This window comes from Rhincodon typus, chromosome 5 (assembly GCF_021869965.1).
Source record: "Rhincodon typus isolate 14 chromosome 5, sRhiTyp1.1, whole genome shotgun sequence".
Lineage (NCBI taxonomy): Eukaryota > Metazoa > Chordata > Chondrichthyes > Orectolobiformes > Rhincodontidae > Rhincodon > Rhincodon typus.
Window position 1 is genome coordinate 94,138,819 of NC_063336.1, and position 25,357 is coordinate 94,164,175.

Consider the following 25,357-nt stretch of genomic DNA (forward strand, 5'->3'; position numbering starts at 1 on the left):
TTCTGAAGAAGGGTCTAGGCCCGAAACATCAGCCTTCCTGCTCCTCTGATGCTGCTTGGCCTGCTGTGTTCATCCAGCTCTACACCTTGTTATCTCAGATTCTCCAGCATCTGCAGTTCCTACTATCTCTGTTGTTGTTTGGTACCTTTTACATGTTAATGAGTGGTATAACACTGGTTTCAAGGCCTCTTCCTGCAATTCATTAGGGCCTGAGAAAGGAATGTACTGTGCATGCCCCTCTCTGGTCTGTACATCCAGAAAGAGATGCCATGACATTTTTTTTTTTAAATTTACCCTAATGAAGAGCTGGAACAAGCAGGAACAGAAGAAATAGGAGGAGGCCATTTGAGGGACTTCCATCAACCAATAAAATTGTGGTTGATCTGATTGTGGCCTAGTGTTCCACTTTCCTTTCAATCTCCTAGCCCTCGAACCCCTTGTAGAGCAAAAATCTGTCTAAGTTTGTATTGAATATATTCCGCCTCTACTGCTCTCTGTGGTAGAGAATTCCAAAGATTAATGACCTTCTGAGAGATGGAAATTCCTCTCCATCTTAATTGGGGAACCTCCTTATTTTTAAAACTACATCCCTAGTTCTCAATTCTACCATGATGGAAAACATCCTCTCAGCACTGATTCTGTAAAATCCCCTCAGAAAGTTATTTTTCAGCAAGATCACCTCTCATTCTTCTGAACACCAAACAATATAGGATGAATCTGCTCGATCTGTCCTCATAAGTCAATCACTTCATTCCCAGGAATCTAATAGTCAACCTGCTCTGAAAAACTGTCAGAAAATCAACTTTAAGTGTTTTATCAGTAATGTCTCCCTTTCAAGGCTGCAAATGATTAACTAGACAGTTTCTATAATGATGATATCCTTTCTCTTTCAGACCATGGCTGGCAGTTCAGCTTGGCAAAGGGTCAACCAAGAGATTGCAGCAAGATCCCCACGTCTTGCTATATTTGACTTGGCTGAAGGAAAATCCTATGAATTCCGTGTTTTTGCTGTTAACAAGTTTGGTATGAGCCAGCCATCAGCATCGACTGGACCAGTTGTGGTTCAGGAACGCATTGGTAATATTTTTAGTCACAATGTTGTGAAAATTTCAATGTAGAATTACTAGCATGCTCACTTTTCTCTTCATGTACATCTCGTAGTATGTGTGTTGTGTGACCACTGCATTTTGCTAGACCACCACAAAGATTGATTGCAAACAGGCAATAGTCATTAATGGCGAAGCTACATCAGACAGCAATGTTCGGTCCAGGGAAAATCACATGAAACATTTTCCAATCCAATTCTATTACAGAATTTAGAGTTACCCATCTTCCTCAAATATATCTTCCTCATATAGATAGTCTTCAAGAATTTCATTTTTGTATACAGATAGCATTGCTCACTCTTGCCTTTCTACCTTGTCCATATCCATGTACATTCCAGGATGAATCACTACACAGTGATTTACATTGAAATAAGGCTGGCGGTCGTATTTCCCTTTCCTCATTCAGGGCTAATGCCATGCATTGGAATGTTCAAACTCTTACACCAACTGTGATCAGCTAACTTGGTACAGGTCTACGAACTGAATCCAATACCAAGCTGGCCTTTCCTGTGCAACAGTACAGGTGTTGAATGGACCAGTTAGACCATTGATGGCATCAAGTGGAATTCTTTTCTTTATTATAGTTTTAAGAGCAATAAATAATTCTGTTTTGATTTAGTTATCTGTTTCGCATCCCATATTGTCCAGAGTCAATGATAATGGATTTCTTGAGCTATTGCAACACTCCTAAATTCTGGGACATTGATCTCATAGTGATGAAGGGGTGGCAGCATATCTCCACCTCAGGATGATCTGTGTTTTCCCTACAATGTTCCCCTAGCCTTACGTGACAAGGATGTGAAGGAAAGACAGTGCATTGTATTCTTTAGAGTATTCTCACTGCAGTTCCAAGGCATCCAACTGAGCAATCTGCTCTGTCCTGAATGTTACTGCAGTCCTCGAGATGAGTGGAGAGCATTCCAGTACTCAGATTGGATCTTGTAGATACAAGAAAAAAGTTTAGGGGGCCCAACAGTTAAGCCATTCATTAGAATATCCAGCCTCCTTACACTGTTTAGGACCCATTGTATTAATTTGGCTGGCCTGGTTAAGCTTTTGGTCAACGATGATCCAATGATGTCAAGAATGGATAACTTGAAAATAGCAGGGCTTTGTCATTTTTGAGATGGTCAGCATCTGCCTTTAAGCCATGTGAATGTTACCTGTCACAACGCAGACTAGACTGGGATGTTGTCCGATTTCTGTATGGACTATATTTTTAACAGGAAGGGATGAAATCGCTTTGAGCACTGCTGGTGAATGTTCCTTCCAGTCCATCCTTGACGTGTTTAAATAATTAATATTACAATAGTAACCAATTGTTTTTAAAATTTTATTCCCTTTTTCAGAAATTCCATCTTCGCCCTCTGGTGTTCGATGTGCAAGAAACACAAAGCATTCGGTTGTTGTGCATTGGACGCCTTCAAAAACTGCGAAAGACCTGATTGGCTATTACATTGATTCCTGCCTGGTGGGAACTAATGACTGGCAGCCCTGTAATCACAAGCCTGTAAAATATACAAGGTCAATTTGTCTGCATTAAAAATAACATGTTGCTTTAAGGGAGAAGTCCACAAAATCAACACCCCTTATTTTGTGTTGCAGTGTATATGTGTCTCATGGATATTATAGATTGGTTGAATGGCTCAGTAGGTTTAATCTGGATCCATGCTAATCCTGGAACCTCTGGCTGTCCTTTATAAAACCAGTTGTCACAGGAGGAGCTGGAATTGGAGACCTCTTTACAGAGCATTCCTGTTTTCCATAACATTAGAAGCCCTATAGTGATATCTGTGGAACCAGTAGACTTCCAAGACATTGCAAGTGAACCCCGTTAGGGGATTCATTTCAAGAAAGCAGCCTGGATCCGTGAGATGATGTACCAGTTTATTTCTGAAGGGGCCACTCCATGGATTTTGCCCTCCTACGAGTTCTGTAACCTCTGGCAGCTGATCTGGTTCTGAGGAAAGGTCACTCGACCTGAAACGTTAACTCTGATTTCTCTCCACAGATGCTGCCACACCTGCTGAGCATTTCCAGCAATTTCTGTTTTTGGTACCAGCAGAACCAATCTTGGTGCAAACACCAGGGCTGTGTCCAATAGGATTTCTGGACCTTAAGCATTAATTTTGTTAGTAATGGGTTTTGTGCATTAACTCTATTACTAATAGTTAGAAGTTCAGTAAAGGTAAACAAGTAGGAAAAATTAATTAGTAACAAAGTACAGAAAAGGTGACATTCAATACCATTCAAGTGTTTTGCTCATTTAGATTTTCCCAGGTGATGACAAAATATGCCACTTCCAAAATTAAGTATGTACTGGCAGACTTGTGGAAACATGTGAATATATAAACCTTAACTGAAGAATTATTTCAGCAAGTCTCCCTGCATTTTCCTCCATCAGATTTGTTGTTCATGGACTAAAGAATGGACATAAGTACATCTTCCGTGTGAAGACGGTTAATGCTTTGGGACTGAGTGAGGTGTCACAAGAATCAGAAGCCATTACTGTCCAAGCGGCTCTGAGTGAGTACACATTCCTGATTTTCAAACAGTATATACAAAATAATAATGGAAATACAAAGCAATGGGGTTAAAGTTGTTACGAATACAACTAAAGGTTGGAATTTAATATATTTAAATGCTCTGCCTGGAGAATTCAATGACACCTTTCAAAAAGGAATTGGTAGATACTAAAAGAAAATTTTGCAAGGGTGTGGGAAAAGAGGGGGGCTAACTTGAAAGTGTCAACACAGACTGAATGACCCTGTTCCTTGCTGCAATATTCCATGATTCAGTGATCGAAATAAAGTATTACTGATGGATTTTCAGATTTTAAAAACGCGTGGGGGCAGCATTAACAATCATAACTTTTGGTTGTACACATGTCTGATAAACCTAACTTGAAGGATTTTTAAAAATTACTACTAACATAAAGGTACAGTTTTCTTTTTGCAATGACACATATACTACAGGACAAGACTGAAATGGAAACAGCAACAAAGCAATGTTAGTTTATACATTTGGTACCTGACAGTTCTTCAGATATTAACAGCTATTTATGTAGTTCAAGATTTAAGATTTAACTCATCCCTGACTGGGAAATACAAAAATAACAAAATAAACCATGTGAAAACAATATTTCTATAATTTGTCCTGAGAAAGTGTAACAACACACAAAAGATAACAGTACAATTTCTTAATATGTTATTTGAATATTCACAATCTATACTGATTTTGGGATATTTGGGAATAAATTTCCTCTCTCTAGTGTGTTGCGAGAAATGGCTAAAAAGCTGGGAAATAATATGCAAAAGAAAAAAATCGGAATCTCGATATCAAGAAACATTTTCCTAACTATCCCCTCAGGTCTTAAATAGCCACCTCAGAATCTCACCATTGAGGTGCAGCTACCTTATTTCTATGTAATTGCATCTCATTAAAGCTCCAACTCACCTTACTCATGTTACTTCCAAATGTTCCCCGAGAAACTGGACAGCTCAAATGCCTGACATGGAAATCAGAGCAGGTACCTGGTGCTGCAGCTCATCAATTACTTGTCCAAGCCATCATCCAACTATGTCTTACAACAATGTCCCTGCATGATCCATTGCCATCATCCTCCTCAACACTTTGTTCATTCACGTTGGCATTGGCAAATCACTAGACTCACTACGTCATCATACCTGCTCTCAGTCTAGCTCTCACACCGCATCAGCCCTTCAATACTCTTCTTTGGAGCTCAGGCACACCTGTAGGTTGCACAATTTTTCCAGGTTGCTCTGCCAACAGAGTCATACATGCTTCTCATACATCTACACAGGATGCAACTTATGGCTCTTAACTTGCTTTCTTAGTGCTCACTCACTTTGCACTTACTTGGACACTGCCAACCTCTGTCTAGAGTCATAGAGTCATACAACACAGAAACAGACCCATTGGTCAACATGTCTATGTTGACCAGTTTTCCCAAACTGAACTAGTATCATTTATGTGCATTTAGCCTATATCCTTCTAAACGTTTCCTATTCATGTACTTGTCCAAATGTCTTTTAAATGCTGTAACTGTACTCGCATCTATCACTTCCTCTGGCCATTTGTTCCATATACCCTCTTACTTGATCCCCAGAATTCAACACAGGCACCTCTAGTGGAAGCTCTCAACTATCTTAATTGGTAGATGGTCCAAGTTTTGCTTCATTTTTCTTTCATAGCATACACTTACTGATTAGTCTCTGTGTACGTCATATTCCTTTCTTGGTGCACCAGACCTTAAGTGCTCAATTACAAGCTGTCGGCCTTTTTGAGTTGCAGCACTTCGTAATGTATAGGGAGAGGCAGGCAACCTGTCATGGTGGGGAGCACTGAACAACCAAGTGTGTTGGGGGGGTGTGGTGAAAGCTGCTGTGTGACCCTGGGCTATGCCAACATCACACTTGTGGCATTGCCAGCAATGTTTGCAGCAACCATACTGCATGTGCTTGAAGCAATTAGCTCTTTGTGAAAATCAAAGGGAAGCTGTCCTTAGTGGGGTGAAAGGAGACTATAGTCAATAAAGGGTCTCATCCTATTCCAGTTCAGGGATTGGACCAGGTGAGTCCCCCAGCTTAACTGAAAGCCATCCAGGGGTCACAGGTTATTCAGTCAGGGTGTAGTGGTGACATCGGTCTTGAGGGTAGCCCAGTTTTTCCTTCAGGGAGACAAAGGCAATGTTGGTACGATGGATGAGCAGGAAGTGGTGAAGTGGTCCTAGTGAGTGAATAGAGTGCAGAAAGGGTTAGTAGTTTGGGAGGAAGAGGTCAGTGAATGAATATCATGAATGCAATACTGAGCGTTGTAGTCGTGAACCTTGGTGAGATTTCTGAGCAGTGGCAGAGTTAGAATGAGTGTTATGAGTATGAAGTAGCAGAGAGAAGATGGTGACACTTACTGTTGAGGAGTATGGAAGCCCATTGATCCTCTTCTTGTACTACCGGGTGTCCCAATTCAGTCTGAACTCAGCACTGACCAGAGCTGATATTTGTGTCCAGTCTGCCTTGGTCTGCTGGTGTGGCTTCAATTGGCAGTCAGCTGGAAAAAGAACAGCCCTCCTCTCCACCAATGTGACTACCAATAGCTTCAAGTCCCTTTCCATTAAGCAGGAATAAGTTTTCCTTTCCACTGTGCAATGTCCCGAATATAGAGGCTTGAGCCCATGTGGAGGATGCTTCCTGGGTTGCAGAGTCTGAAATGATGTGCAGTGGGATGTTAAAAATATGAGGATCCCATTTGTGGCCGGGCATGATTCGTAGAGAAAGATGCACATGAGCCTGGTTGTGTAATTAATTAAGTGCAGAAAATTGCGTGTGAAAAATAACTCTGCGCCAAGCCTGACAGGATACCTTGAATCTCACTTGAGAAGACACTTCAAATGAAAATGGGAAAAATCATGTCCTTTGCCCCCTGTTTGTTAAGGCATGGAACTGTAAAGGAAATCCCAGCTAGCTTTTTAAGGGATAGTTTCCATGTTGAGAAGGGAAGTTATACGTTTCTACGAAAAGTCTTTAAAAGTAAGGAAGAGAGGTAACAATACTGCTCAAAAATGTGGATGCAGGACATTGAAGCAGCAATATCATTGTCATTCTTTTTCTTAGGTAATTCTGAAAATTTTTTTGAGTAATATTCTGGCAAAATTTATCGAGTCTTGATATTCTTCAAATTAGAAAATAAATCCTTATTTTAATTTTACAGAAGTGTTAACTTACCCTTTATAGCATTTTGAATGATCTTCGCTCATAATTCAGTGCAATAGTCTGGTCAACTTTTGTGAATTATAGTTAAAGAGTATTTAAAATATGGATGGGATAGTGCAGAATTCACCTTAGCTATTAATGTCTGAAATCTTGAATATGTCATTCAACTGTCAACTACATTAATGGAGGTGTGAACTGTAAAGGATTAACATTTTCAGTAAAATATATACATACATACAAATAAGGAGCAGGAGTAAGCCATTTGGATGGCCCTTGAACCATTATCAATAATATCATGGCCCGTCTGATTACTTCACATTCCCACTTCCTCCCATAACCTTTCATCTCCTTTTGAGTTGATTTGATTTGATTTATTGTTGTGACATGTACTAAGATACAGTGAAAAGTGTGGTTTTGCGTGTTATACAGGCAGATCTTATCTTACAAAGTGTGTCGGATAGCAGAACAGAGTGCAGAATACAGTGTTGCAGCTGCAGAAAAGGTACAGAGAGCAACATCAACATTAACATTTGAGAGGTCTGGTCAATATAGTATAACCAGAGTGGGAGGGGTGTTTGATTATGTTGGTTGCTTTCCTGAGATAGCGGGAAGTATAGATGGAGTCAATGGATGGATGGCTGGTTTGCATAATGGACTGGGCTGTGTTCACAACTTTCTGTAGTTTCTCGCGATCTTGGGAAAAGCAGTTGACATACCAAGCTGCAATGCATCCAAATAGGATGTTTTCTATGGTGCATCTATAAAAATTGGCAAGAATCTTTGTGGGCATGCCGAATTTCCTTAGTCTCCTGAGGAAGTAGAGGCATAGTTTTACTATCTTGACCATCGTGTTGACGTGTGTGAACCAGGACAGATTGTTGGTGATCATCACTCCCAGGAACTTGACACTCTCAACCATCTCCACCTCAGCAGATAGGGGCATGACACTCACCCCACTTGCTGAAGTGAATGACCAGCTCCGTCATTTTGCTGACATTGATGGAGAGATTGTTGTCTTTACACCATGCTGCTAGGCACTCAATCTGTTTCCTGTGCTCTGTCTCGCCTCAAAGCTATCATGGTGTCGTCAGCAAACCTGTAAATGGAGTTGGGGTGGAATTTGGCCATACAGTCGTAAGTGTATATGGAATACAGTAAGGGAATGAGTACAGAACCTTGCGGGGCACCAGTGTTGAGGATTATGGTGGAGGAGGTGTTGTCACCTATTCTTCATGATTGAGGTCCATTGGTCCGGAAGTTGATGATCCAGTTACAGAGGGGGGAGCCAAGGCCTAGGTTTCGGAGTTGGAGATGAGCTTATTTAGAATTTTGGTGTTGGAGACAGTGCTGAAGTCAATAAGTAGGGGCCTGACCTAGGTATCCTTGTTATCCAGATGTTCCAGGGATGAGTGTAGGGCCAGGGAGATAGCATCTGCCATGGATTTGTTGCGCCAGTAGGTGAATTACGAAGGATCAAGACAATCTGATAGGCTGGAGTTGATGTGGGCCACGACTAGCCTCTCAAAGCACTTCATAATTATGGATGCCAGAGCCACTGAGCGGTAGTCATTGAGGTACACTGCATGATTTTACTTTGGCACTGGGATGACGGTGGTCTTCTTGAAGCAGGGGGGGACTTCAGATCATAGTAAGGGGAGGTTAAAGATGTCAGTGAGCACACCTACCAGCTGGTCCACACACGATCTGAGTCATCTAGAGCTAGTCACTTTCTGTGCGTTCACCTTTAAGAAGGTCAATCTGACATCTGCAGCGGTGACTGTGGGTACAGGTGCACCCGAGGCTGTTGGGACAAGTGAACTGTTTCAAAAGCGTTTACATCCTTCGTTAAGAGATCAATACTGTACGGAATAGTCTCAATGCAGTCTTACCAATGTACTATATACGACTGAAGCATACTTTTGTATTCAATAATTCTCACAATAAATGATAAAATTCCATCAGTTTTCCTAATTAGTTGCTGTACCTGTAAACTAACCTTTTGTGATTTGTGTCTGAGGACACCGAGATGTCTCTGCATCTCAGACCTTTGCAACTTTTCACGATTCGGATAAAATTTTTAAAAATTCTTTCTGCCAAACTGGGCACTTTCACATTTCCCCATATTATACTCCATTTACCAGCTCTTTGTTCCTCACTTAACCTAACTATATCACTTCGTAGCCTGATGATCTCTTCACAACTTACTTTCCTACCTATCTTTGTGTTGTCAGCAAATTTATCAACCTTTCCTTTTGCCCCTTCACATCATTTATATAAATTGTAAACATTTGAGGCTCCAGCACTAATTACTGAAGCACATCAGTTATTGCATCTTGCCAAACAGAAAATGACCTGCTTATGCCTAGTCCATCTTGTCTGTTAGATAATCTATCTTCTGCTCATGCCTATGAAACCCCTGACACCCTAAGCTTTGATTTTCCACAATAATCTTTAATGTAGCAACTTATCAAATGTTTTCTGAAAATCTAAGTACAATAAATCCACCAAGTCCCCAATATTCACAACAAAGAACTCAAATAAGTCGGCTGTACTTAATTTCTTTTTCAAAAAACCACAAGGATTCTAATAAAAGCAAAATACTAAGGGTATTGGAAATCTGAAATAAACATGGAAAATGCTGGAAAATCTCAACAAGTCTGGCAGTGTCAGGGGGGATTGAAACAGAGTCAATGTTTCAAGCCCGATATGACTTCTTCAGAACCAAGTAGATTTAGTTCTGCCTAAATGTAGTTGCTGCCCAACCCATTGGGTTTCTCCAGCATTTCCTGTATTTGTTCCACATATACTCTGCCTGATTTCCTTGAACTTCTCTAAGTGCGTTGCTACAACATCTTTAATCATAGATCCTAATGGTTTCCCTATGAAAGCTGTTAAGCTAACCAGCCTGCATTCTCTTTCCCTTCCATTTACTGATTTTCAGCAATTCCTGGGATGATGCTTTTACCTTCCATAGTGAAGACCAATGCTATATACTGAAATATTAGATTGGAATGTTAAATGATTATAGAGCCATAGAGATGACTATGTTAAGTAAATTGCTGAAATTTTTGCTAAAAATTGTTTCTACCTTCAGCTGCTGTTGAATGCTTTTTTTTTGAAAAAGTGTTTGGATGTTACTACTTTTCTGTACCTAACTGACTTTCTTTATGTGATCATTTTAGGAGGTGGTATCCCTCATGGTAGGCATTGGAACAAATGTGAAGCAGTGTCAAGCACATTTCCTTTTGGCTAACAATACCTTAAAGCACCATGTTGTTCTTTAATGGATCAACATATTAACAATCCCAATGTGGTACCACTGTATAAACGCAGTTAATACTCACTCCCTAATAAGTATAAGTCACTAGTGCTCTAAGAGTGGAACAAATCATTTTAACACTCACAGGAAATGTGGTGATTGAGCACAAATCCATTGTTTCTTTTAGAATAGTTTTTAATTACAATTCTTTAATGCCACATTGATGCCAGTTATTGTTCTAATCTGTGTTGATTTACTTTGCACCAACACAAATCTTGGATTTGAAGCTGTTAAGGTCATGATGTTTTGTATTTTAGCAAGCATTTTTAAAATTGCCCCAGAAGGTGGAAGCTTCTGGCTGCAACGTGAAACTTAAAAGCAACCTTATATAATCAATTGTTAACTTTATTAATGCTACCGAGACCAAATTTCCCATCCTCCTGACATTTAAAAACTGTTTGGAGACCCACGAGCGGACCCGTACTCAGCTTTCTCAGCGGGACACTAATGAATACTCAATAACACAATTGGAATTTGTTTGTTTTATACCTCTCTATTTAAATAGCACTATCAGTCATGTCACAATATTCTAAAAATCTAATGTAAACTATATAAGATTACATACTATGTCTCAAGTATGTGTGGAATCTTAAAAAAAGTACTACTTCTTGTACTTTAATTGGCCAGTTATGTAGCAACTTCACTCAAGAAAGGACTGTTCTTATTTAAAATAATTTGAAATTAGTAGATGATACCTTGAGATTTGAAGTTAGAATTTAATTTCCTCAATCTTTATCTCCCCATAGCTGCCCCATCATCACCTTATGGTATAACTCTCCTTGATTGCACAAAAGACTCCATGACACTGGGCTGGAAGGCACCACGGTTTACTGGCGGCTCGGATATCACTGGATACTACATGGATCATCGTGAAGTCACTGACTTACACTGGCATGAAAGCAACATCAAACCAATCACTGGAAGAGTTTACAAAGTTAGTGTTATGTTTAATATTTTTAGTAAGGGAAAGCAGTTCCCGCAAATGTGAAGAGCTCCCTTTTGTTTCTACTAGCCAGTCACCAAATGTGAAATGTTGCAGAATTTGTTGGTAAACCACACAGAATCAAACTTTTGAAATATACGTGGTTGAGATCAAGGATCTATTATTTCCTTGCATTGAGCATACCACTGATATTTAAAATGTGCCAAAGCTATATTATCAGCAAAATCCTGACCAAACATTACACACTAACAGTGTGGGGGCCAAAGAGAAAAATTGTATAGTAAGCACTATGTACATGTGATGGAGAATATTAAGGTTTCCTAACATTTGAAATGACTGTTATGAACATTCAGCAGCTCTATTACAGATATGCAAGCCTCCCTGCCTAATTTCCCTTCTGCATTTTGCTGAAGTGATACTTAGGGAATGAAGAACAAATCTTACCCATGTTATGTATACCATAGTACGTTTCCTCTAGCCTGATCAGGTTAACATAACCACTGTCTATTAATATTGATAGCTAAAAATTCAAATTTTGAAAGGATCTAAATGGAGTCGTGGATTGGTTGGATATTATGCACTTATTGAATCTAATTTTTTTCTCTGTATTGAAGTAATTTGGAAGTTTGATAACACAGTGCCAATTCATTAACACTGTTCTGCAATTTTATTTTTATTCCATTTCACCTATGGTAAGGGAATTTATTCATCAACATTCCTATATGCAGGTGCATTTATGTAAACATTGGGAAAAGTAAAAGTGAGTCACCTTTCAAATCATTTAAAGCTATATACTGGTAAATACGTTGTACAGTGCATTTTGAAGAAACATTGTGGAACTGAATGTCATGTTGTTTCTCTGCCTGGATGCAGGACAAACACATGATGTACCTGTCAATTAGTCAAGGTTCACCTGAGTAAATGAGTCAGATCATTAACAAGGACTTAGCTATGTTTTTGCTATGTTTTGAGAAGCAGAAACCAGAACACTGCTGCAGGTTTCAAGCTGTTATTACAGAACAATAGTCTATGGTCTAAACTTAAAAGCTATCTGAACAAAGTGCTGCCCAACAAGCACTCACTCAATCAGAATCCCTGATCAAAAGGAATGTCACTGACAAGATGTACAATACCACTTCCTTGCGGTCCCTAAAAATAGGTTTCCAACTGCTGAGAGATGAAAATTGAGCATCAGCCATTGAGGTCAAATAATTAAAGTCCTGCTTGTTCTAGAAAGCAGCCACATAAGCCCCAGGCAATGTGAAAGGGAAAAGATATACTCCTTCCTCCTATTACTTGCCCCAGAAAGATTAGCCCCACTCTTTCGGAGTATTTAAGCAATTAACAGATTGGTGTTCTGCAAACCAAGAGCATTTGAATTTGCATTGAGAGTCCCCATAGCGATTCTTTGCAGCATTCATAAGTATATTTAATTTTGTCAAAAGCATGATCTTCCTTTTATAGATCATAAAGATTCAGCTCAAGGTGATTTTGTCAATTTCATCTCGTCCTTTCAAATTACAGATGTAATGTTTCCCATTACGGCGCCTGAATGAATCCAGCCTTTCAGAATTAACTATTCTCCCTGATAATCACACATTGCAAACTATTGGACTCCCTCTGTGTAAAAAAAAATTGCCCAATATCTACCCTGAATTTGTCTTGCCCGACCCGTGTGTTGCCTTTATAATATTTCCTTAGTTGACCTTCCCATTTAGTAAATCTTGGGTTTTTAATAAGATTCCCTCTCGGTTATTTCTTTCCAAGGATGAGCAGCCCAGATTACCATTTTGTTGCTTATTGATGTTCACTGTTTCATCTAGGGTCAGCCTTTTCCTCTATATTATCTTTGGACCCTAATTAGCCACTCCTGTCAACATAATGTCTTTGTGACTACAGTTTCAGGTCACTCAGGTCTATCAGGACCTGGGCTGGATTAAACCTTCATGGAGTTGAAGTTGTGCTATAGAGTTCTTGAGGTTGTCAACTGTGACTTCCCTTTTCTTTTTCTCTGTAAATTACATAGGTCTTGAAAGTGAAAGTGTCATAGTTCGAGAGGGCCTTAGGCTGCTTTCATTAGATAGAGATGACCTATGGTAAGATTAACCTGGACATCTCCATGGCTCAAGCAACAGGGAGAGGTTAATAAGGCAGGTTCGCCATGGTGACCTCAAGCAGTCCAGGATTGAACTTGTGGTGTTTTCGTCACTCTGTGTCATCATTCAGCCAACTGAGCTAACTAACCAATTTATGACAGACTGTTTAGAGAACGCTTGTCAAACTGAATTAATTAATTTGTTTGGCGAATGCACCACTCACTACAGCATGGATTGATTTTAAGTAGTTTGAAGCTTTCATGGTAGTTGCAATGTTGATGTTTTCTTTCTTTTGTTGCTCTGTGAAAGGTTGAAAACCTGAAAGAAGGCTCTTTCTATGAGTTTAAAATCAGTGCTGTGAACCTGGGTGGTGTTGGCATCCCTTCAGATTCCAGTCGGCCTTTCAAATGTGAGGCATGGACCATGTCAGAACCAGGTAGGAGAATTAGCAGCAGAACATCACTATAAACACAAGTTGCTCAAAATACAGAGTGACCACTTAGTTGAGGAATATATGTTCATTTAAAATTGCATTGGCAAGAGCTTGATGGCAGCAGTAATGACAGAGGCCTTGATGCCTGGACTTGGCAGGTGGAAAACCTAAATTAATCCTGAGCCAACAGTTGCAAAGACATGAGGGTGAAAACTAATTAAGCTGGGGATCATCCAACTCACATCAGTCTTTATATTCTAGTGGAGGGCAAAAGGCAGATATTCAAGGGAGCTTGAGCTAGTGGGAATTTCTGTCTGTCCCTTTGAAAGGCCTTAATGGCGAATGTACCAGTTGAGATTGTATTGTTGTTTGTTCTTTGAGATATGATTTCTATGAAGCTTAGTGAAAGATTCAAAACCTTAACTAGATTGAGGTGATTGTCAATCTCCTCAGATCAATCTTGCCTGGACATAAAATGGTTCCGTTTGTAACAGTGTAGATTGAAAAGTTAAATACTTTTCTTCGGCCCTTTTAGATTTTTGGGGGTTCTTTAGTTGACTGGTTGTGGATTGCTCAGCTGTGAATGTGGATTGGGGCAGATATTGGCAATCCTTGCAGCTGCTGGTGGTTTGCCTCATCCATGCAAATGATTTTGGGAGCTTTGGCTCAAGTATTGATATGGGGCTCCAATCATCAGCACTTTTATTGGCAAGTGATCCTTCAGGAATTGATAGACAGAGGATTCTGATGTTGGAAAGTAAGTTGCACCAGCATATCCTGCTGGGGCTGGAATCCACTACTGTTAATCATTCCAGTATTGTGGGCATTCTTGCTGGTCAGGGCACTGTGCTTTCAAAAGGCTCATGGATAAACTTTGACATGTCAAATAACAATTTGGCCTCATTTACAATGATCTAGCATCAGAGCAAGCTGAAATAGATTTCCAATCAATGAGATAATTAAACTTGCTTCATTATGAGTTGATACTGAGGCAGAGAAAGAAGCATGTCTCAAAAGGGCATTGGGTAAGTGTTCAAAAAGGAAGACTTATAAGGATGCAAAGAAAAGGCGGGGAAAGGGGAGTTGATCCTGTTTAAAGGATAGCATGGCATAGATGGGCTGAATGTGCTGTAACATTGACAAATCTATTGTATATAAATAGACAGAGAGGGGTGGAAGGAATTGGGAAAATGGGAAGGTATCGATTGTAGGCAAGGTGTATTTTGCATTTTTCTTTGAAAATCCACTCCAATGACCTAAAGTAATTGGGCTTCACCCAGATTCCTAATGTAACTTCAGTAGTTGCAGCTCTTAAAGAAGTGAAGTAAATAAGCACCTTTAACCAGTTCCTTCATTTCTCCAGAGATTTTGATGGTCAAACTGTAGGGACCCCAGCATAATCTTGAGAAGAAGGACCTTTCTCTTACTGTAGTGCTAATATTGCAATAGAATAGCAGTTAATGTGTGTGAACTATAGTCTCAGAATTGATGATGTGTGGCATCTTTAGCATTGGTTTCACTGTGAGATTGTGTGAACTTAAAATATGGAAAATAAGATCTGGTGGAATTCCCCGCTTGGCCCAACTCAGGCCCTTAGATAGGTCATTAATACCGAACCGAGCCCCTAGTGCCAGATGGAGGCTCTCTGTGCACAATTTTACCAGATCATATCCACCCAACTCCCCCGCCTTGTTCAACATTCTCTCACTGGAGTGCTTCAGCCTGCCCCAGTGAGATCCAGCCATACCTGACTGACAGGTCATTCACTGACCCCATCACCTCCTTCACCTACATGCTATATGAATAGGAGCCATCATCCTTGGTGGTGCTGTTAGTATGCAGAATTGCCCAGCCTCCATTTTCCAGCAGCTATGAAAGTGGAGAATTCTAGAATCAGTTGCATTTCCTGCCTCATGCCAATTAACTTTGTGCACAATGACCCTTCAAGTGCATATATACCCTGGGAATGACCCTTTAAGAGGTTATATATACTGAGGTGCAGATAACCTACCATTAGCACCTTAATGTAGCCTATAATCTCTTGGATCTGTGCACAGGGGTGAAATGCAGGGTCTTGAGTTATTAAAACAAATATTGCAACTGGATATTCCAGCTGCTTGGCTACTGAAAAATAGGAATGTGACAAACATGGGTTGAAACTTGGGATGACACTCCATGTTCAGTCTGTACATGTTGACATTACCATATTGACCCTACCACAAAAGCACTTCATTCGCTGTAAAGCAGTTTGAAACATCCTAAGATCAGAAGAGGCACCAAATTGGAACCCCAGAATCTCCACCTCCACCAACCACCGTGCATGAGCACATCTCCTCACCTAATTTTCCTGTAAATACTATGTTTAGGCCAACCAATGGTCCCAAAGCAGAAGATTTTATTTACAGATCTTTACTGGCTGAGAAATGACTGTAGCAAGAAATATGGATACCACGGCCAAGCCTCCCCTCACCTGTAATTACCTTTAATTCTGAACATTTCTTCACAAGCGCAGGACACTTCCAAAGTCATGATATTGGGTAGCACTAAGATGTTTTACCTTATTTTCTACACACTGTTCAGGTCCAGTTTATGACTTGACATTCTGTGAAATAAGAAACCATTCTCTGGTGATCCTGTGGAAAGCGCCAATTTTCACTGGCCACAGTCCTGTTACTGGCTACACTGTGGATATCTGCGAGACAGGTTCTGATGAATGGAGAACTGTAACAGATAAAGCGGTGTCCACTCGCTACTTGAAGGTTAGGAATCAGTAGTTTATGCCTTACATTAAATACATTGATTTACTTGAAGTTAATGTTTTTATACCTCAGTTGAAATACTGAAATAGACCTTAAAGCACCTGTATTAAGTTTAGCAGTATCCATGTGTGGCTGCTAGATGACAACTGGATCAGACTTGGCTGTGATGGTGAGCAAAGTAAATACTTTGTCAAACTTTATTAGGGAGTTCATACCCTAAAGAATGGCTACTCGGGATAAGGTATCACAGGAGTTGCCTACAACCCAGGAACTGTGTGTTAGCACCAATCAATTTCAGGAGAGGAAAGGAGAAAACTGTGGGGATAAAATCATCATTAAACAAACAAGGTCCCTTCATAATTAGAAACATTCATTCATGTAAGGTCAATTTTTACATTTATTTCTATTCTGCCATCACACAGTCACATGCACGTTTCTATCAAGTGAGTCTGAAAGCCCTGGAAAGTTTTCTCTTTGTCAAAAATCTCACATTGCATCTGAGATCAGTTAACACCAGAGATCAAATTTTGGATCTTTCTTGTCTGTAAGACTGAAATACTTTATACCATAACCAATTGTTTCTTCAGGGGAGATAAAAACACGTTTTATTTGGAACAGTGGTTTGGATATAAGTCAGATTTCTGAAAACAGTTTAGCAACTGGATCACTGTGTGAAATTATGTTGACCCAGAAATAGACCGAATTGCAGTGCCCAGCAAATTAAAGTCTTTACTTTCCAATTAGTGAACAAAAGTTACACCAGAGCTGCTGTATAGTTTATGTTTATTTTCATATGCTTCAGTTCCATTTTCGTCAGAAATATGTCCACTTTGTGAAGAAACTCCAAAAGCATGACTGCATTTAATGAAATTAACAAGAAGCATCTTCTTAATTCTGTCTTGAGTAACTGGTTTGACCTCATTAATTTCACAGGTTACTAATTTAGAGGAAGGAAAGAGCTACATTTTCCGAGTCCATGCAGTGAATGCAGCTGGTCAGGGCAGACCCTCTGAGCCTTCTGAACCTGTCCTCATTCAAGCCAGGCCAGGTACACTATGAGCTCTTGCTTATAAATGACAGCGCTAGGTAAATGAACATTTGTAACTTGGTACCACAGCTTCTCATTGCAGGAATTATGAAATTAAATAGTTATAGAATCCACACAGTGCAAAAAGAGGCCATTTGGCCCATCAACTCTGTGCCAACTCTCTGAAGAGCATCCCGCCCAGACCCAGCCTTCCACCCTATCCCCGCATTTACCACGGCTAACCCAGACATTGCAGACAATTTACCATGGCCAATTCACCAACCTGCACATCTTTGGATCGAGGGAGGAAACCAGAGCACACAAAGGAAACCCAAGCAGACACAGAGAGAATGTGCAAATCCACACAATCGCCCAAGGCTGGAATTGAACCCAGGTCCTGGCCCTCTGAGGCAGCAGTACTAACCACTGAGCCACTGTGTTGCCCTTTAATCAGGAGGAAAGAAACTAGAGGGTCTTGTTTGAATAGTTGCTCATGGAATGTAGGTGTCACTAGCTACACCACCATTTATTGCCTGTGCCTAATTGTCTTTGCAAAGTTGGTGGTGATCTACCCTCTTGAAACTCTGCACTCCATGATGTATAGAGATACCTACAATGTTGCTGGCAAGAAAGTTCCAGGATTCTGATCCAAGGACAGTGAAGGGACAGCAACATAATTCCGAGTCAGGATGGTGTGAGATTTGAAGGAGAAGTTACAAGTGGTTGTGCTCCAATGCATCTGCTGCCCTTGACCTTTTAGAGGGTAAGGGTCACGAGTTTGGAAGTGCTGTCAAAGCAGGCTTGCTGAGTTGCTTTTAACATTTTTAGCTCAAAGTATTCCCTGCGTTTAGAGATTTGTTGGAAATGTGTTCAATGGGAGTGTTTTATGGCACCATTGCCAGCATATTTTCAACAGTCGAAAATGGAAAACAGGATAATGATAACAGTAATAACAAAAATAATAGAATAGCTGGGCCACCGCATACCTGCCCATGCCCCTTCGTTCTGTATATTATAGTGGTGGGTAAGGCATAAGCCACTCTATCCTTAAACCTTTTAAAACCCTAACTCACCTCTTAACGAAAAGTTGAGGGGGATCCTTTTCTAAAGTGAGTAGATTTTTTGATGCGGAAACAGAGTGGGAGGAGGTAAGGGGCAACTAACACCTCCCCTCCCCATCTAAATTTCACCCTCACATTCTTGCAAAAGGTGGTTCTTTTGCAAATGATGTTGCATTGTTGGGAAATGGAGCAATATCTTTCACACCTTTCAAGGGCTGCACTGGAGCTGCCTGAGACTGAGTGACCCTGTCATGCAATGTGAAATTTGCATTTCCAACCAAGATCTCAGTTTTGTAAGATTGGATGGTGCTAATCAGGTTGAAGGTGCGTTTTTCAAATTATGCTGAAATTGCTTTGAGACCTTTCCAATTATTATCACCATAGTGTTCCAATGTTGGTGGAAGAACCTATTTGTTGTCTCATGGAAGGTAGAACATTATTTTGTTTTATAAGATGGAGTTCTATTTTGAACCTAAAATATTCCCCCTTAGCAATACTTCTAATCATGTAAGCATACTGTTAATTTTGTACTTACATCTTACTTTTCACTTTAAGGAACAAAGGAAATCACAAGTGGTGTTGATGCAGAAGGAAATATCTTCTTGAGCTTCGAGTGCCATGATATGACTAATGCCTCCCAATTTACCTGGGGCAAAGCCTATGAGGATATAACTGATTTATCAAAGGTCCACATTGAAACAGATGGTGAAAAGTAGGTTAACTAGTTTTGTCTATTTTAGGTTATGTTAAGCGCTGGGAGTTATCATTTGTAGACTCCTAGAACTCCAGGTTCTCGCATTGCATTTCGATTTAATTTTATTCCAGATTGAGCCTGGTGTAGATCCAATTTCCCTTACAGTTCATGCAGCTCTTCCTGCAGCAACAATATTGAACTACAAAGATCAGAAAAGCAGCCCATTTGATCCATTCTACCACTGGGCCCTTGCCTATTGCAGCCCCAGACATGGTTCTACCTCCTAGAAATGCTCAACAGCCTTGGATTAATGGAAGATGGAGAGGTCTGGCATAATCCGTCTCTGCTCCACGTTTCACAGCCTTCATACCTGGTGAATAGGAGTTCCTAGGGTACAATCCAGGAAAATTAGGCTCCCTTTCTTTGAAGAACTTAGAGTAACAAATACATAATTAATATTAGAAACTTTGTCAGTTAGCTATGAATCCCTGATTTCTTGCTAATAATGTGTTTTGTTCTATGGTAGATGCATGTTGTTGGCTAGAATGCAAACAATCTTTGTTACAAGTGGATTGACCATGGACAATCTGGCCTCCTAATTCCTAGAGTGGCTTGGGAAGGAAAGATGGAGGTAGGGTGGGGTGGGGTCAAATATCCACCCCTTTTCCCATCCAGTGTTGAAAGTACATGATCAGAGAAATTTAAATTTTCATGGTGAATACCATTACTCTTGACAGCACTGGATGAGCGGAGGAGAGGAGCTATTGCCATGGTGCCTGGTGTCTTGAGATCTGAAAAATTGATTTCTTGCTTCTGATTTCAGCAATTCTGTAGGATTGGATCCCTCCTGGGAAAGGCTTAAAAACCATTATACCCTTCTATCCCAGCAACACTGGCAATCAAAGGCCCACATATGACCCTGACATTCAGTGTTGCTAACAGCCTAAGACTGATACATAATGTACACTCCTCAGGAATACATTGTGATCTATCCATCCACTTTCAGCTCAGAATATTGTGGATCCTCCTCTGAAAGTGTTGTGATTGGCAATGGGGACCTGAAGGGATGCAACTTTGGCAATTTTGGGCTCTGCCCAATAGCAGTCATTACAACACTTCACTATCCAGCATCAAAGATCTCAACACCACTCTATCTAATATAGAGTTCTGTTAGTTGAGTGTGTCCTATGGTGATGAGTCATGGGTAATTTCCCTTTGCCTTTGCTTGAATATAACCTAATCGATATTAGGGAGATGATTAGGAATGAAATATAATTTCATATAAAGGAGTAAATGGTAGGTGGAGATGAAGCCGAGAGAGACAGAACAGCAACAAACACAGAAATTTCTTGTAAAGCTCAGCAGGTATAGCAGCATCTGTAGAGGGAAATCAGTGTTAACGTTTTGGTTTGAGTGACCCTTCCTCAGAACTGAAGTTGGGCAGACAAAGGGATGGATAATGGTGAACCAGGGTGAAAGAAAAGCTGATAATAAGGACTATTAGTAGGTGAAAATGGGTTGGCTGTGATGAAGGAGGCCCATGTATTGACAGGGCCGGGGTGGGTAAAGGATGTGGAAGAATGTGCTCAGACTAAAGTGAAATACACCATTCCATTTTTTAAAAAATTACAACCTTTTTTGCTCTTCCAGGTCCAAGTTGATCTTCAAACATCCTGACGTCTCAGATTTAGGGACATACACTGTGGCAGTATCAGACACAGATGGCGTCTCTTCCAGCTATAATCTAGAAAAGGAAGGTACGTATTCCTTCACACATCTAATCAGGGCAAAGGCTGTATCTAGGTGGATCTCTCAATAAATGGACTGAGAGAAACTCAGTTCCACCAGTATCTCATCCCAGATTTACCAGATAGCCAATTGGAAATGTTGGCATGCCAACCATACCCAACTTTCTTATCTCATGATAGTATATGATGGAAGGTTTCCTGAGAAACCTTGAGAATTCAATTAACCATGTTCTTGTGAGGCCTTGGTGGCAGTTTTAGTAGCTGAGAGTGGACATATTTCCTACAATCATCTTCCAAAGGACCTGAAACCAAAGCTGATTACCTCTAATTATCTTACTTAAGGGTTCTTTTAGAGCCCAAGAGTTTTAAAGTTATTTTCACCCCCTTCAGGAGATTTCCACTGTTGTTGTTGGAGAGGTGGGGAGGGGGCCAGCACTCAGAATTCACCTTCTGCTGATTCACCTTGACAAAAGATGAGAAGAGATCTGGAATCCCAAACATAGATGCATTGAGTGCGACACACATAACACACTGGCACACGGTTTCGCTGTCCTGAAGCAGGTCAATTGGAATTTCAGCCCCACTTCATCTGGTTTAAATAATTAGATTTCACCTTTGTCCTAACTGCACTTGTTGCATAGACAGCAGACTTCAGAAGGGAAATTCCAGTTGGGAAACTGATAAGGCAATGAACAGATTCCTTTTCTACCAGAGTTTCTTCATTGTCCATATAAGACTTAGCACCAGATGGTATGAATGGAGAAATTGATTCCATTGAATGTAAACAGTGTATTGGTTTTCATTAAATCTCATAAAAAGTGAAATCTCACAAGATCTGTCACCAGATGAAAACCATCTGCCTTATATTTTTCAGAATTGGAGCGCCTGATGGCTTTGAGCCATGAAATCAGACATCCAAGTAAGTACAGCTGAAGCCTCATGGTATATCTGCTGCCAGACATGATATATTGATGTTTTTTAATTACTTCTCAATTGTACATTGGATTTTCTTGAGATACTGTCTTGTATTACTTGAGCTCCGTTTCCATTCTTCAGGGATACGGGTTTAGTGCACTGTAAATGTTTGCTTGCCTCAGTCACATGGTGACAAGCCCTGTGATTGAAATGAGGAGGTGTGCAAATTAATGCAAACTGAAAGTGGCTATGGTGAAACATACAGAAAGTCAGTTGGGGGGGAAGAACAATCTACTTAGCAACTTTAGTATCCGCCTACTTTTTATATATACATATGAAACACAAGCCTAATATCTTCTGTCAAACAGATTTTCCAATAGGACACTGAGCAGGACAACAGCAATTAATAGGGAAAATTTTAGATGACAAGGGGGAGGCAATTACCTAGTGGTATCATCGCTAGACTTTTAATCCAGAATGTTCTAGGTAATGTTCTGAGGGCCCTGGTTTGAATCCCACCGCAGCAGATGGTGAGATTTGAATTCAATAAAAAAAGAAGTCTGAAATTAAGAGTTTAATGATCACCATAAAATCCATTGTCAATTGTTGGAAAAATCTATCTGGTTCACTGATGTCCTTTAGGGAAGGAAATCTGCCATCCTTACCTGGTCTGACCTACATGTGACTCCAGACTCACAGCAAAGTGGTTGACTCTCAATTGCCCTCTAGGCAATTAGGGATGGGCGTTAATTGCTGGCATAGCCAGTGATGCCCACATCCCATGAATGAAAAAAAATCCCTTCTGCAAGATTTTTCACTGGCAGATCAAACTACAGCCAATGCCTGACTATGTCAACCTCTGGCAGTGCTAGGAGTGGTATGGATCCCTGAGACAGTGGTAGCCAGCCTCTTACTGCATTAGAAGGGTTCTCTTTATCTAATTAATACCAAAATGGCTTACTCTTGTTTCTATTTCTTATGTTGTAATCAAAGAGCTTGGTCAGTGGGCCCCAAGTGCCATGACTTTTAGCTTTGAATGTTCCCAAGGCCTGAAGAAGGTTCCACTGTTCCCTCTTCAGTGTTCTTCTGCTGATTTCAAATCCCGAACAAACTCTTCAAGTGCGAATGCACTACAGCGTTTTAAATGTCGGCAGCCCTGGGCTCATGCTTTGTTCCAGAGATCATGCAAGGATCCCACTCTGTTTGACAAATGATCTCCAGCCCAGGAAAATGAGATGCACTTACAGTGGATCGATATTGATCAGCCAAGCTCTTGGTCTGCTGCTATTCCCTCAGAGAATTTCCCCATTTCCTCTCAGATCATGTACTATATGAATGAAATGGCAGCAAATTAGTAACAATAGTAACCTCCAGTGAAAACTATTAACAATAAAATCAATCCTGATTGATGCCAGGATTTGAATAACTAACGGAAATTAATTGACTGTGCATATTCACAACAAACACCTCAAAGGAACAGGTTGTAAAGTATGCAATTTCATTTGAAGAATAATGCTCTGTGTGTTATATGGAATAATAACTCCTTATCAGGAACGATTATGTCAAAGGTCTACAAGGGTTGTACACTGAATCTATCACTATTTGCACCATTCCTTTAGGATTAGCATAGATTGCTGCTGAAATTTCAGGTGACTATAAGAATCTTTGTGAAAATTTTTAAAAATCCAACCTAATTTTTTTTTTTACATTGAATACAGTAACTGTGTGCAATTGAAAGCAACTGTTACTTCTCTTTTTTCTTAGCAATCCCATTGAAAAGTGAATTATCCTACGAGGTTTTTGACAAAGGACAAGTTCGTTTTTGGCTTCAGACAGAGCATGTGTCGCCAAATGCTGCTTGTAAATTCATTGTCAATGACTTGGAGCTGGCTGACAGTAAGGTAATGGCTCTCTTCAAAACAAAAGGCCTATAAAGAAATGGAGAGAAAAGTGGTTGATGCAGCCAACTTTTGAGTGACATCAAACATCCCCTATTCATATTTCAACATAGTCCTGACTCAAGTTCATTGAAAAAATAAGAGTAGGGACTGTTCCAAACATGCAGGAGATTTGGCAGATGTAAGAAGAAAGCTCTGAGTTTTGACCAAGGGCCACACCAATACCAAACTATCTTTCAGAAATGTACAAACTTGCTGATTTGGAATTTCCACTGGTTCATGGCAGTTTTAAATGGCCAATGATATGCAAATGTATTTGAGTAGAAACTCCTTCCTGCCTTTTATTTCCTGTACCATATTCTGGCCTGCACAATTCTACTGTGAAACCAACTGGTAGGAGATGCACAAGAGATGATCACCATCTTCAACTGACATCGACTTTGGGGAAACTCCTCTCCTTCTTTCTACATGAATGCTGAGGCCTTGCTACTGGAAAATCATTGGGAATTGTAGTGTTCCACAATACATTGAGGTTCCATGTCATGTGATTGACCCATCTTGTAGGAATGAACTGCGGAGTTTAAGAGTGCACCTCATAGCAGTGGTCTTATACACGATATGAACTTTTTCACAGTCGAACAGTGCATTTGCACATAGAACAGCAGTCCATCCAACCTTTAAGGCTTGCTCCACCAATGGTCCATTTCTCAACTTCATTTATACATATCCTTTGATAACTTTGCCTAAGAGCAAAGTCTTCAAAGCTCAAACCCACTTAGCCTTTTGGTGGAGGGAATTACTGATTTCTACTACTCACCAGATATATCAGAAAGGAACTCAGCGCAATATAATTCTTTATTCAATGCTGCAGTTGTTACTTAAGCATGTATTTAATTCTGTTATGCTAATTTAAGGAGCTGTATTACATGTGCAGCCATACAAGGAGAAATTTCATTTACTTTTCCTCACAGGATCACAAGATTACTTTTGATAAGTCCACTGGTATGATTGAGATGGTGATGGAGAAGTTCACAAGTAAGAATGAAGGGACTTACACTGTCCAAATACAGGATGGCAAGGCCAAAAACCAGTCGTCTCTGGTTTTGATTGGGGATGGTAAGTGTGCTTTCACCTCAGTATTACAGTCAGCTTCCTTTACACCCAATGTTGGTTGAACTGGATGGGTTTCATTGATTGTGATTATTTTCCTGATTGATTGTGCTTTTAGCATTTAAGGCTGTCCTAGAGGAAGCGGAATTCCAGAGGAAAGAATTCTTGAGAAAACAAGGTAAGATATAAATGGCCTTTGCATTAGATACAGCTTCTGTAAGATTTTCTTAGTTCTGTCTTTTTAAAAATTGACTTAAAATCATACAGAACAGCGCCTGTTGCATGTTAATATAGTTCAATACAGTGTGGAGCTGGAGGAACACAGCAGGTCAGGCAGCATCAGAGGAGCAGGAAAGTCGACATTTCGGGTTTACAAGGGTGTAAACCCAAAACATCTACTTTCCTGCTCCTCTGATACTGCCTGACCTGCTGTGTTCCTCCGGCTCCACACTGTATTGAACTATATTAACATTGACCTGCTGTGTAACTCCAGCTGCACACTGTATTGACTCTGAC

The 25,357-nt window shown here is 40.2% G+C and overlaps 1 protein-coding gene across 1 annotated transcript in view; it reads left to right on the forward strand.

Moving 5' to 3' along the window:
* Positions 1-25,357, forward strand: part of LOC109927245 (myomesin-2-like) — a 105,984-nt gene that overhangs the window by 59,761 nt on the left and 20,866 nt on the right. The window contains exons 15-27 of the mRNA XM_048596754.1: positions 894-1,077; positions 2,456-2,630; positions 3,511-3,632; positions 10,904-11,091; positions 13,506-13,632; positions 16,210-16,388; positions 17,322-17,436; positions 19,032-19,188; positions 20,821-20,927; positions 21,793-21,837; positions 23,598-23,734; positions 24,703-24,847; positions 24,960-25,019. Of these exons, the coding sequence (XP_048452711.1) occupies positions 894-1,077; positions 2,456-2,630; positions 3,511-3,632; positions 10,904-11,091; positions 13,506-13,632; positions 16,210-16,388; positions 17,322-17,436; positions 19,032-19,188; positions 20,821-20,927; positions 21,793-21,837; positions 23,598-23,734; positions 24,703-24,847; positions 24,960-25,019 (1,741 nt within the window). The remainder of the gene's footprint in view (positions 1-893; positions 1,078-2,455; positions 2,631-3,510; positions 3,633-10,903; positions 11,092-13,505; positions 13,633-16,209; positions 16,389-17,321; positions 17,437-19,031; positions 19,189-20,820; positions 20,928-21,792; positions 21,838-23,597; positions 23,735-24,702; positions 24,848-24,959; positions 25,020-25,357) is intronic.